This window comes from Schistocerca americana, chromosome 1 (genome assembly GCF_021461395.2).
Source record: "Schistocerca americana isolate TAMUIC-IGC-003095 chromosome 1, iqSchAmer2.1, whole genome shotgun sequence".
In the NCBI taxonomy this organism is placed as follows: domain Eukaryota; kingdom Metazoa; phylum Arthropoda; class Insecta; order Orthoptera; family Acrididae; genus Schistocerca; species Schistocerca americana.
Window position 1 is genome coordinate 902,551,450 of NC_060119.1, and position 14,349 is coordinate 902,565,798.

The 14,349-nt window shown below is 40.4% G+C and overlaps 1 protein-coding gene across 1 annotated transcript in view; it reads left to right on the top strand.

Annotated features, from left to right (window-relative positions):
* The window catches only part of LOC124614937 (integrator complex subunit 6-B), a 32,627-nt gene extending 20,904 nt beyond the window's left edge, over positions 1-11,723 (top strand). Inside the window, exons 11-15 of the mRNA XM_047142985.1 lie at positions 7,895-8,095; positions 8,179-8,315; positions 9,355-9,781; positions 10,162-10,542; positions 10,654-11,723. Of these exons, the coding sequence (XP_046998941.1) occupies positions 7,895-8,095; positions 8,179-8,315; positions 9,355-9,781; positions 10,162-10,542; positions 10,654-10,871 (1,364 nt within the window). The 3' untranslated portion in view covers positions 10,872-11,723. The remainder of the gene's footprint in view (positions 1-7,894; positions 8,096-8,178; positions 8,316-9,354; positions 9,782-10,161; positions 10,543-10,653) is intronic.
* The last annotated feature ends 2,626 nt before the right edge of the window (positions 11,724-14,349 follow it).

Genomic DNA, 14,349 nt, shown 5'->3' on the forward strand with positions numbered 1-14,349 from the left:
GTGCAGTGACAGCTGCAACCAGGGTTTCTTCTTGCGCTGCAGTTGCAGCGCCTTGCCTTGGCGCAGCAGAGTGACGGGCAGTGGCTGCCGTGTTGCCACTCCTGCCTTCACCTGTTGTTGTGTTGTCTTCTTTGCACATTTTCCCCTTGAGGGAGTCCACGCGCTCGTCCTCGGGTGTGCCCTCGCAAGCACGTTTGCCGGCGCGGATGCGCCTTCTTCTGTTCCCCACAGTGGTGGGGGCGTCGTTGGCACCTGCAGCTGCCATCGTCGACCTCGCTGTTGCCTGCCGCCTCGCCGGTTTTGCACCTGGGCGCGAACGGCTGAGGGAGAGGCTGGCAGACTTCTGTGCCTTCTGCCCGTGCTGGTGAGCAACCGCGGCTTTGAATACTTCACAGCCGCGATTCTCGCCACATGCGGGCTGCCGCAGTTCACACACTTTGGTGTGCGCGTCCTCGGAAGTGGGTAGAGCTAACTTGCGTGGGCGCCAGCGCACTTCACATATGCCTCGGGAAAAGAACAGTGGCGAGCCACGTGTCCCATCCCCTGGCAGAGGAAGCACTGGACCCCCTCCCCCTCTCCCTCCCCGCCCCCCTCAATTGTGGTTTTCTGTGTACCGAGTTTCTGTTTGCACCCAGTGCCTCCATCTTCATATTTTTTTCTCCTTCATTTAGTTAAGTTAATATTCCTATTTGCCCTTACGTACACTTAACCTTACAGGAAATTTAATATAAACAGTCATTTACAAGCAAGTTTTAGTAAATACTCATTGATAATTGAAAAGTCATCAAATTTTTTCCATGCAACAGAATTATTTTAAAAGTTTTGTTGCATAATTGCACTGGGTTCACCAAATCTACTATGGAAGAGAGATATTGGGGACAAGGAATGTGTAAAATGGCTCTGTGGGTGTTGGAGGGACATAGGAGAAAATGGATGTGTTTACATAACCTAACATGGTTTTTGATGTTTGAAAGATAATAGAACCAAATTTTGCATTTGAGATAATTATGTTTGGGGTACATTCTGGAATTTTCTCAAATTTTTCCTCAAAAAAATTGGAAAATTTTTGCAACACATGCTATCACACAAGGAACATTTTCACAAAAATTACTTTACTTATAACTTTCATATTGTTGTAGGTAGTTCTTAGTAATCAGATAAGCAAACATATGGAACAAATTTTTTAATATCAGTTTTAGAGCTCTTAACAATTTATTTTAAAAAATTATTTGTATGAAACAAAACCATTTCAGTTTCACAGAAAAGTAGATAATTTTGACAGAATACAAGTAGAAAAAATTTGTAACACAGGAAGTTGTGTTATACTATGAACAAAGTGTGCAGAAAATTTCATTTTTCTGTCTCCAGTGGTTCAGAGGAAAATGTTCCTTATACACTGAAGAATGAAAGTTCCAGGAAATGCACATAAAAGATTTTATAAGTAAAAAATTTGAACATGGCTGAAGCAGCAACTGTTGAAAATCTTCACGGTAAATGATAACAGCCAAACAGTTGTAGGATAAAGATTTATTAGAATCCTTGACCACAGTTTCAGTATATCTAAATATACCTTCATCAGAAGTGAAAATACTCCTGAACAGGGAGATACCTTCATTAGCAAAAAGGTCAGCAACATAACTGAGATACAAGAAAAAATGAAACACTTATAGCTTTAAGTACCATGAAAATTACCAAAGTATTACAAGCACAAAAACTTTTAGTCACTTAACCAAATTCACATCCTGCAATGGAGGTGCTTAAAACAATCGTACCAAAGGTGTCGTCAATAGTTAAAATTAAAATATCACCTCCATCAGTACAGCATATTTATGAAGAGATGGTAAATGCAAACATGCAAACTACATACTATCAGTACTTAGCCTGTGAACTAGTGTGAAGAGGGTGCGGAAGCACTAGGACTCTTAACGTAATATAGTCTGGCTGACTAAAAGCTAGTTTTTTTGTCTGTTGATGCTGGTGAGATGCTCCTTTCCAGTCTTGTTGGGATTTTACGTATTTTTGATGATTATTGTTCGCAGTTTTTGATTTGTTTGTGTGGTTTAAGTGATTCTGTTATGTTTTTTATTCATGATGACAGATGGTTTCGATTTACTTCAACATTTTGTTCGTTTTCGCTAGTATATATCCTAGCCTTTAATTTGCACAAGATTCTCAGGCATAATACTAATGCCCTCTCTCGTTGGATATGTTCCTTAGTGCAAACTTCACCTGCTTGACACTAGGACACAGGCAAATTGGTGTTCATATTTTCTATTGTATGCAGGTGTTTTAAATGATTCTGATATGTTTTATTTATTAAGACAGTGTTTGAAGTAGCATAACCTTTAAAATTTTGACACGCATGAGTACGTATCCCGGGTTTTAATGTGCGCGAGTGTCTTACGCATACCGCAAGTGCCCTCTCTCGTAGAAACTGTCTGCCCTAGTGCTTCCACACCCTCTTCACGTTAGTGCACAGGCTAAGTACTGATAGTATGCCATGTTCTCATCGACTATATCTTCATAAATACGCTGTACTGATGGAGGCGATATTTTAATTTTAACTACTAACGATGCCTTTGGCACGATTCTTTTAAGCACCTCCACTGCAGGATGTGAATTTACTAAGTGACTAAAAGTTTTTGTGCTTGTAATACTGTTCTGGTTATCACCTTTCTTAAAGCTGTAAGTGTGCGTTTTTTTCTTTTATCTCAGTTATGTTGCTAAGTTTTTTGCTAATGAAGGTGTCTCCCTGTTCAGGTGTATTTTTCCTTCTGATGAGGGTATATTTAGATATATCGAAATCGTGGTCAATCATTTCAATAAATCTTTATCCTGCAACTGTTCGGCTGTTATCCTTTACCGTGAAGATTTTATAAGGGTTTATACCTTAATGTTGACCATAACCATACCTTTGGTCTTCTTGCTCTTCGAGTACCTGTTTCCGTTTTATCTGATGTTCCTGGCATGCCCTTTTGGCCATATCCTTCACAGTTCAGAACATGCAAGACGCGCCGTATCTATCTTCTTCAGTAACTTCTCAGTGAAGCAGCTTGCCGCAAATCCTAGTTCAGCAAGGGTCCTTATTCTTCCAATGTTACCATCATTGAACACTGGACATGCATCATATGTGGCAATTTTTACAACAGTAGGTAAGCTAAATTTTGTTTTTGGGCATCTCTTCGAAATGAGACTGTTAAAGCTCTCATTCGGGTTTTGTGTTCCACCATGGGTACATTTCTTTAACAAATCTGGATAAGCTAGAAACTGGAATGTTAGCTTTATGGTATTTTAAGACTGCTTCAGGAAGACGATTTATGTGAGTAGGTTTTGTTTTCTGCTTTTGTCTGCTTATATTTGCACCAGGATATATCTCACAATTCATGTACTGGCTCCTCATCAGTTGACAACTTGTGAAAAATTATTGCCCATGCTGCCTTCTGCATTGCCTTAAATCTAGAGTGTTTGGCCTTATTGCATTGCCATAATATATTTGCAAATTGTGGATCTCTTTGTCAGTCAGGTGTTGTGGCTCACCCAGTACTTTCTGTCTTTTTGAGTTTTACACCTTTTTGTTCTCATTTCAGTTTCAGAAGTCTCCCGCCCATCCTCTTCTGAATATGCCCGACACACACTAGCTTTTTAATGTTCCATCCATTTCCATATGGCTTGCTTTCTACAACAGATTTGAAAGCATGAGAATCTCTGTCACCAAGATATTTCGCATATCTGACTCCATGCCTCATTTTGCTCCAATGAAATATTAATTTCATTCTTGTTGCAAATTATTTGGTGTTTTATTTGCCATTGCCTCTCTTTTTCTGTATTGTGTAACGTCTTCCTCTTTTCACAAATAGAACAATATTGGGACATCACCTGCAAATCCAAAACTTATCCTGTGTCAACACTTACAACTGATGAAACACCAAGATGTCTGCTTGTGTCTGTATGTGTGGCTGGATATGTGCGTGTGTGCGAGTGTATACCTGTCCTTTTTTCCCCCTAAGGTAAATCTTTCCGCTCCCGGGATTGGAATGACTCCTTACCCTCTCCCTTAAAACCCACTTCCTTTCGTCTTCCCCTCTCCTTCCCTCTTTCCTGATGAGGCAACAGTTTGTTGCGAAAGCTTGAATTTTGTGTGTATGTTTGTGTTTGTTTGTGTGTCTATCGACCTGCCAGTGCTTTCGTTCGGTAAGTCACCTCATCTTTGTTTCTATATATAATTTTCCCCACGTGGAATGTTTCCTTCAACGAAAGCGCTGGCACGTCGATACACAGAGGCACAGACACAAACATACACACAAAATTCTAGCTTTCGCAACCAACGGTTGCTTCGTCAGGAAAGAGGGAAGGAGAGGGAAAGATGAAAGGATTTGGGTTTTAAGGGAGAGGGTAAGGAGTCATTCCAATCCTGGGAGCGGAAAGACTTAGCTTAGGGGGAAAAAGGACGGGTATACACTCGCGCGCGCGCGCACACACACACACACATCCATCCACACATACACAGACACAAGCAGACATATACAGAGCCAAAGAGTTTGGGCAGAGATGTCAGTCGAGGTGGAAGTGCAGAGACAAAGATGTTGTTGAATGACAGGTGAGGTATGAGTGGCGGCAACTTGAAATTAGCGGAGATTGAGGCCTGGTGGATAACGGGAAGAGAGGATATATTGAAGAGGAAGTTCCCATCTCCGGAGTTCGGATAGGTTGGTGTTAGTGGGAAGTATCCAGATAACCCGGACGGTGTAACACTGTGCCAAGATGTGCTGGCCGTGCACAAAGGCATGTTTAGCCACAGGGTGATCCTCATTACCAACAAACACTGTCTGCCTGTGTCCATTCATGCGAATGGACAGTTTGTTGCTGGTCATTCCTACATAGAATGCGTCACAGTGTAGGCAGATCAGTTGGTAAATCACGTGGGTGCTTTCACACTTGGCTCTGCCTTTGATCGTGTACACCTTCCGGGTTACAGGACTGGAGTAGGTGGTGGTGGGAGGGTGCATGGGACAGGTTTTACACCGGGGGCGGTTACAAGGGTAGGAGCCAGAGGGTAGGGAAGGTGGTTTGGGGATTTCATAGGGATGAACTAAGAGGATACGAAGGTTAGGTGGATGGCGGAAAGACACTCTTGGTGGAGTGGGGAGGATTTCATGGAGGATGGATCTCATTTCAGGGCAGGATTTGAGGAAGTCGTATCCCTGCTGGAGAGCCACATTCAGAGTCTGATCCAGTCCCGGAAAGTATCCTGTCACAAGTGGGGCACTTTTGTGTTTCTTCTGTGGGAGGTTCTGGGTTTGAGAGGATGAGGAAGTGGCTCTGGTTATTTGCTTCTGTACCAGGTCGGGAGGGTAGTTGCGGGATGCGAAAGCTGTTGTCAGGTTGTTGGTGTAATGGTTCAGGGATTCCGGACTGGAGCAGATTCGTTTGCCATGAAGACCTAGACTGTATGGAAGGGACCGTTTGATGTGGAATGGGTGGCAGCTGTCATAATGGAGGTACTGTTGCTTGTTGGTGGGTTTGATGTGGACGGACGTGTGAAGCTGGCCATTGGACAGATGGAGGTCAACGTCAAGGAAAGTGGCATGGGATTTGGAGTAGGACCAGGTGAATCTGATGGAACCAAAGGAGTTGAGGTTGGAGAGGAAATTCTGGAGTTCTTCTTCACTGTGAGTCCAGATCATGAAGATGTCATCAATAAATCTGTACCAAACTTTGGGTTGGCAGGCCTGGGTAACCAAGAAGGCTTCCTCTAAGCGACCCGTGAATAGGTTGGCGTACGAGGGGGCCATCCTGATACCCATGGCTGTTCCCTTTAATTGCTGGTATGTCTGGCCTTCAAAAGTGAAGAAGTTGTGGGTCAGGATGAAGCTGGCTAAGGTAATGAGGAAAGAGGTTTTAGGTAGGGTGGCAGGTGATCGGCGTGAAAGGAAGTGCTCCATCGCAGCGAGGCCCTGGACATGCGGAATATTTGTGTATAAGGAAGTGGCATCAATGGTTACAAGGATGGTTTCCGGGGGTAACAGATTGGGTAAGAATTCCAGGCGTTCGAGAAAGTGGTTGGTGTCTTTGATGAAGGATGGGTGACTGCATGTAATGGGTTGAAGGTGTTGATCTACATAGGCAGAGATACGTTCTGTGGGGGCTTGGTAACCAGCTACAATGGGGCGGCCGGGATGATTGGGTTTGTGAATTTTAGGAAGAAGGTAGAAGGTAGGGGTGCGGTGTGTCAGTGGGGTCAGGAGGTTGATGGAGTCAGGTGAAAGGTTTTGTAGGGGGCCTAAGGTTCTGAGGATTCCTTGAAGCTCCACCTGGACATCAGGAATGGGATTACCTTGGCAAACTTTGTATGTGGTGTTGTCTGAAAGCTGACGCAGTCCCTCAGCCACATACTCCCAACAATCAAGTACCACGGTCGTGGAACCCTTGTCCGCCGGAAGAATGACGATGGATCGGTCAGCCTTCAGATCACGGATAGCCTGGGCTTCAGCAGTGGTGATGTTGGGAGTAGGATTAAGGTTTTTTAAGAAGGATTGAGAGGCAAGGCTGGAAGTCGAAATTCCTGGAAGGTTTGGAGAGGGTGATTTTGAGGAAGAAGAGGTGGGTCCCGCTGTGACGGAGGACGGAACTGTTCCAGGCAGGGTTCAATTTGGATAGTGTCTTGGGGATTTGGATCATTAGGAGTAGGATTAGGATCATTTTTCTTCATGGCAAAGTGATATTTCCAGCAGAGAGTACGAGTGTAGGACAGTAAATCTTTGACAAGGGCTGTTCGGTTGAATCTGGGAATGGGGCTGAAGGTGAGGCCTTTGGATAGGACAGAGGTTTCGGATTGGGAGAGAGGTTTGGAGGAAAGGTTATCTACTGAATTAGGGTGTTACGGTTCCAGATTGTGTTGATTGGAATTTTGAGGTTTTGGAGGGAGTGGAGCTGGAAGTGGGAGATTGAGTAGATGGGAGAGACTAGGTTTGTGTGCAATGAGAGGAGGTTGAGGTTTGTTGGAAAGGTTGTGAAGGGTGAGTGAGTTGCCTTTCCGGAGGTGGGAAACCAGGAGATTGGATAGTCCACCTCAAAAAACTATTGTTTGTTTTGTGTGTCTATCGACCTGCCAGCACTTTCGTTTGGTAAGTCACATCATCTTTGTTTTTATAATATATCATTTTTGCCCAGTTGTGCCTACATCCCCCATTTAGAATAGGGTATGTTACAAGGTGATCTTTCCGGAAGTTTGTGATTTTGCTTATAATAATTTGAAGATACATATTACTGTCATTAGCTGTAATGATCATAAATTATTTCGTGAAAAAATTATTTAATTAAATGGATTAAATATCTATTCACAAAGTTGCGGCGTAATACATACATAAGACGGTTGCAATTGGCGAGCTTTTGGAACTTTCCTTCTCATCCTGTACGGTAAGTCTCCCCTGACCTGCCATTCTGGGTGACTTCGCAAGATCTACCCCTTTTCCTAGACCTCTCCAGTCCTTCTCCTTCACCCCTCTTCCATCCCCTTCAACCCTTCTGGCTGAAGGAGCAACCTATGCATAGTTCCTACAGCCGCTTGGTGATTAGATTTTTTATCTATGTAATTAAATAATTTGTTTCTTGTATGAAAGCATTCTTAAGTTGAAATGAGGTGCTTGTGTGGAATGGTGCTTCTGGGTTTTTTATCGTGTTGATGTAAAAATTAGTACTTTTTAAGTGGTAGAAGCTAAACTATTGAGCAGAGAGGATTTGAGTCATGTATCAACTGCATTATTTTGAAAAATTTGACTAATTATTCCAGATCAACAAATTCATGTCCTTATTGCCTTCTACTTTTGTTTGGTTAGGTTGTAAGTAGTTGCTTCTGAATCTACTGACATAATTCATTTATATCGCTATTCCACAGATAAATTTACATCATTACGGGAGCAACTAAATGAATTTGGTGGTTTTGTTGTTGGTTTGGCGAGAGGAAAGAATCAAAAAGGACGCCAAAGTTATCGAAACCCTTTCGATGTGCCTCGCCACTGTTTGCTGGAACAAGTGGTTCGTATGAGAGCTAATTTCCTTCAGTCTTCCCCTGCACAGACAAAGCTTGTGGATGATGGTAAGTAGGTATGTAAGCTGTATTTTACTCAGCTGTATTAACCCCCATATCAGTTAACAACCTATTTCTCCTGCACCTTCTAGATTACCTCCATAGCATGCCTGTCAGCCAGATGGGAAACTATCAGGAGTATTTGAAACGTATGCAACCACAGTTGAGAGAAATTGAATCGACACCTGTTCGACAGCATATGTTCGGTAATCCCTTCAAGATTGACAAGGTAATGTTTGACTCTTTATGACTTGAAGATACTGTAATAAAGCACCTTGCATTTTGTACCTACCTGGGACGGAGATACTACTTGATTATTGTCATGTGGGTGGTCACCACAGCCTCAGTAAAATTGAAAGGCCAGGCTGTATAGTAAATTACAGTATTCTGCCCTGCCGGTTTTGGGCATGGCCCATCGTTGAGCACACTTATAGCAACAGCTGTGAATACAACCTTCTCTCCTCATCAAAAAGTTGCATGCCATGTGTATGTATGCACAACATGGTCATCAATGTTGGCCATTGAGAAATGCTTTGCTATACATCACACTTATACACACTTGCTCATTTAACTGACACATAAGTGTGATTGTGCAGTAAATCGTAACTGTCAGGTGATGAATGAATGTTGACAACCTTGTTTTGCACATGCATGGCACACAATTTTTTGATGAGGCAAGGACGATGTATCCACATCTGTTGCTATAGGTGCACTTAAAAGTAGGCTGTATCTGAAACCCTGTAGTGTAGAATAAAGAACTTAATATACAGCCTGGTAGAACAATGTCCTCCTTCAGATATTGCTTTCTTTTACAGTTAACATTTCCAGATACTTTACAGCATTGTTTATGTTAGTGTATTGAGTTACAGTGGTGCTAATAATGTATGAATTTTACTTAGTGTAACCAAAAGCTGAGGTAGAAAGTATGGTGGTGCAAAAAGGCATTGTGTGAACATTTCTTTCCATTAGTAGCTTAGGCAAAAATATCTTATTTGTAATAAATACCAAAATCTGTTTTGCACAGCTTCTGCTTCCTAAGGAAATATTTTCTTTAGTCTCATGTGTTAATCTAGTTAGAAGAGCTTTATCTAGTTGTAGGTAATTAGAAATTTTGTTTTTGCTCCTTAAGTCTAATCTTTAATTGTTGATTGATGAACTAGTGAGAAGTCATCCTGTATTTCTGAAAACAAATAATTTACAGTATGTTTGTAAGAACATAATTAGATGATAAATTGAAAATTAATAATTTTTAAATATTTGTAATGCAGAGAATGATGGTGGATGAAGCTGACATAGACCTTGTTGGAAGTGGCAGTGGAGGACATGGTGCAAGTGGATCTCACCGGAGTGGTACAAAAAGAACTGCTTCTCATTCTGGTATTGACCCTGGATCACCTAGACCTCCCAGTAAAAGGAAACCTGGTCCGATACCAAAAGATGTGGTTGTACGCAGACCATCTTCACCATTGCCATCACTATCTCCTTCTCGTAGCCCGCCATCTTCTCCAGCACATGTTTGGTCAACTCCGGGGTTTGCAGCAGATCCTTTACCACCCGTTTTAACACCCATGTTACCTCTCCCAGACCGCCCATCATCTGTGATATCTGACTCTGAAAATGATGACTCTAATCTCTCCAGTCAGGATATTGGTGCATCAGGGCCACCAAAGCTGGTTATGGTGAATGGTGACATCGGTAAGTTGAGCTGTGTAACTGTGTTGTTGATATTTAGTTATAAGAAATTCTCTCTCTCTCTCTCTCTCTCTCTCTCTCTCTCTCTCTCCCCTGGTTGCTGTAGTTGCAAAACAAGCTCCTAGGCATGCAGATGGGCAAAGGTCTGCTTTCCTTCACATGTGTAGTAGTACCATGTATCTTGTTAGTAAATGCCAGATACTAAATAACTGCAGAGTGCAGAAATGCATCACTGTTCATGATTTTACAGCTAGTAAATTGTAAAGTGCATGATAAAGCAGACAAGTGTTTCAATAAGTGCAAAGTAAGTCTCAGTTGGTCAGAAGTTACAAATGTTATGTTGAATTATGTCGTATAAATTAAAATCATTTTTCATTTTGTAGGTGAAAATGGGGGACCACCACACTTGGGACCACGATGCGTTTCACCTCCTATGCAGGAAACTTTACCTCCTCCTGTTCTTGTGCCATTGACAAACCATTTATCAGAACAGTTTCCATTGAGTAGGCGACAATCTCCCCCTTCTAGCCCATCATTTACAAATCACTTGACATTTGGAGATACAGATATGAGAGATCAAAACTTCAGCAGTGCTAATCAGATAGGTAGCAATCATTTTGGTACTATAGGGCCAGAACCATCAGTCAAAGGACAAAAAAGTATTGCATATTCTGAATTGAGCAAGAAGGAACTGGCTGAAATAAAGAGACATAATATGAAAGTGCGGACTCTGGCGTACAAAGAAGTGCGTAGGCCAGGAAAAAGTAAGTATGATAGTTACGTTAATATTTGAGTGGCTTCTTGCCTCCTATAATAGCATAAAGCATAATATATAAAGGACTTAACATTTTTACTCTTTATGACTTCTGTTACAGATTTTGGTCCCCTGTTTAACCACCTAAAAACTATGAAAGGTGACTTAAATGTGAAAATGAAACTGATGCGGGAAGTGATCCATGAATCATTGCGTTTTAAACGACGGACATTAGCAAATTTGCTTGAAGAATTCTTGCACACAATGGTTGCGAACTCTAATCATAACATGTTATTGATTCATCCTCAGAATAATAACGGTGCGACAAAATTAGGATGAAAAAAAAAGTTTTATACAGATCTATTACACATTTTCAGATGGCAGTAAGAGATCTATTTTGTGATGTATGTACTCCATTTATTGTAGGGAGTAAACTGTTGCCTTTGATGTTTAGTATTGTAGTATTTGGAACAGAGATCTGTCTGCTCAGTCACTATGGATAAAGTTCAGTAGCCTCCAAAATTGATTTCCCAAGGAAAAGTTGTCTTTCTGGGCATTATTTTTGCAGTAGCACAACAAACTAGGACTGATATGTTATCACACAAATCTAATTTGTTCTAAATACAGAAGCAATTCTACATAATGCCTGTGAAAGAAAAACCAAAAGAAAATTTCAGTATTTATGTATTTCAGATCCCTCAACATGAAGTTACATTGAAAAGCAGCATTAAAAACAGTTCATCTTTCCTCAAACACTGCATATAACATTAAACGGGTATTTTTTGTAAAAACCACCAGTAGGATGTACGTAGAAAAAGATTGTCTGATAACGTAGATTTTTGTGGGCACTCAGTGCCAAACCTGTACAAAAGTGTGTCTGTTGTTGTTTTTGATAGGTTTTTAACTTGTTGAATTTACTATTTTGTTGTGCTGTTCTGAGGTCATGGTGAGATTGGACATTGTTATAGCGATCTTTGTGTTGTGTGTTTCAACAATGTTTAAAATCGAGATGTCACCCCCGATCATGCTTTAAACAAGGGAGAGTGTTGAAGAAGAAGTAATAGGACTCTTTTTTTTTATCAGTTGGCTGATAGTTTTAAAAGTGCTGGATCACACTGTCTTTCAGTACCGAGAATTTTATTCCAGTGTGAATATTTGTTACAAATGTATTAAATTATTATTTTACACATATAGAATGGAGTGGTAAGTTATTTTTCAGATTTGGCATTATTGGTCTCCCACTTCTAACAACAGGTAAGTTCGCTGCTGTAGCAAAATTAAGCCATTTTATAACCAAACACACAAGTATCATAGAATATTTTTGTTGTTGTTGTTGTTGTTGTTAGGGAGTTGTTGCATAAGACCTTATTGTGAATTACAGTAGTGTTATCAGGAAGATCAGAATATCTTCTTGACATATTCTTGTTTTACTAAGTATTGGTTGTGAATTTGGACTGAGCCAAATCAAGAAGTGAATGAATACATCACTCTCTATCATCGAAACACTTTCTGTTAAGAAAACTAGATTTTATTTCTGATGGAATTGTAAAGTTATAGGCTACAAATTCTCTGATACACATTTTTGTAGCATTTTGCCCTGATGGAGGTAGCACTGATCTCAATGAAATTTTATTTTTCCTACATTGGTACATGTTGTACATTACAAGTTATCAACTTGATATGTTGATTTCTGTTCATACAGATTTTAAAGTAGACATATTTCATTCTAATTGATAATGTGACATCCTGTGTAGTCACAATTTTTGGTCTGCATTGGTTTAAGGGCAATAGAAATTCATTGAATGTGTGTTAATAAGGAGCTGATATTCCATTTTTAACAGTCAAAATATAGAGGCCAAGTTTAAATGAGCCCATACTACTATTGAAGTACATCCAAATAAGGAATGTTCTTAAACTAAAATCATGAAGACATTAAGTGCACAGTTGGTAGTGCAGAATTGGCAGTTACAGGAATACTAAGTAGCATAATACGTGTATGAGAAGAATGAGTATGGTACATTTTATGTGAATAATAAGTATTAGAAAGTTTATTATGACATGGATGTCATCTGTTGAATACCTACTGAAAGCAAATGCCAAAACACTTCTTAGCCATGTTCGAACTCTTTTGAATCACACATACTTTGCATAAAATTATTACTGTGGATTGTGTGGGGTCAGAGTCCTCACACTACAAATTAGAGAGAGGTCAAAGCTCTGGGTAGATAACTTTCAAAATGTAAAACAATATAACCACCAAATACTGCACAAAGCATATGAACTATTGTAAATGAAAAAAGTTAAAAACGCTCTTTCATGAGGAGAATGTCACTTATGTTAAAAATGCTTTGCTGAAGAAAAAACTTCAGAGATTTGAAATACGAATTGTTCATAAAGCTTACCAGATAAAGCAGTCTATTACTTTTACTTTCTTGCTGGGGAATTCTGGGTCCAATGAAGTGGATATGACAGCTGTAAAGTATTTTGTTTCCTGTGTTGAATTTAAGGGATGAATGCCTCGCTCAGAAGATGCGTAAGTAAGTTCATAAATTCCAAACAGAAAAACGTTAATTCCCCAGCAGAAAACAATTCACCAAACTGTTGTAACTAATTACTGTGGTACTGGTGTGCGCATGTGTACGTGTGTGTGTGTGTGTGTGTGTGTGTGTGTGTGCGCGCGCGTGGTGTGCAGAAACTTTGTGACAAATTAAAACTGTTTTCTGATTAAGCTCATGTATACAGTTTTAATTTGTTAGAAAGTTTAATCTTGCTTAGCCTTGCAACAGGTGGATGTGTCTCATCCTGGTGCTTGGGTGACCTGATCTCCTTGGTAATTTTCCCCTAACAATCTCATTGTACTCCCTGAGGAAGAGACTATAGTTCTGAAAGCTAGGATAATTTTTTGTACTTTAGTGTATTGGCAGTTACGGAATTTCACCGCATTAGGGTAAGTGCTGACCCATCATTGTCTTGCGTTAGTCATGAATTCTTGTACTTTTTGTTATTTGCCAGTGGACTGTGTAGTCTCCTGCAAAAGGCATAACAATATTCTTCTGTTTAATGTTTCCAAAAACATAAGTCATTGTTAATGTGCAATGCAAATGCTGTCGTGTGTGTGTGTGTGTGTGTGTGTGTGTGTGTGTGTGTGTGTGTGTGTTTCTTTTACACGTGATGCTCTGGAAATAATAAAACAGAATAGGAGACAAATTCATGTTAAGGATAATACAGAGCTGCTGATAGTTGCTACTGTTGGTTAATGCGTGTAATGGTGCTACGAAGAACATTAGAAATAAATACCAAAGCGCAGTAGATACACATAGTGTAGTGCAGCTCCTTTGAATTAAAATAAGGCAAGATCGGAAGAGTTGTAGAATGGAAGACACTCAGTTTCTTGAGATGATTGAGGTTGAAATGCCCACCCAGATTAGGTATTCTAAGAGTTGATGAACTCACTCACAGCAAATTTTGGGGTGTGTTGATTGAAAAGACCATTGCCAATTTCCAGTTGTATCATTATCTAACTGCTTTAATGTGTATGTGATTAACATTTGAGTGTTCGTCAGAGTTAAATAATTGACTCCATTAAAAGTAACTTGTCACTAGCAGTTGAGCTTACAGATTGGTGCCTGCCTGTAAAAGATACGATGTGGCCATATGAGCAGTTAGTTGTCGTTATAATTATTCACTGTAATGTGAAACATAGTCGTAAAGAATTTCTGTTAGTTAATGTAGGGTGATTCTGGAAACAGAGTTCACCAGGACTCATTTGACACAATGGAATTCCAGCACAGGAGTGTGGCACTAAGTACTGTACTTC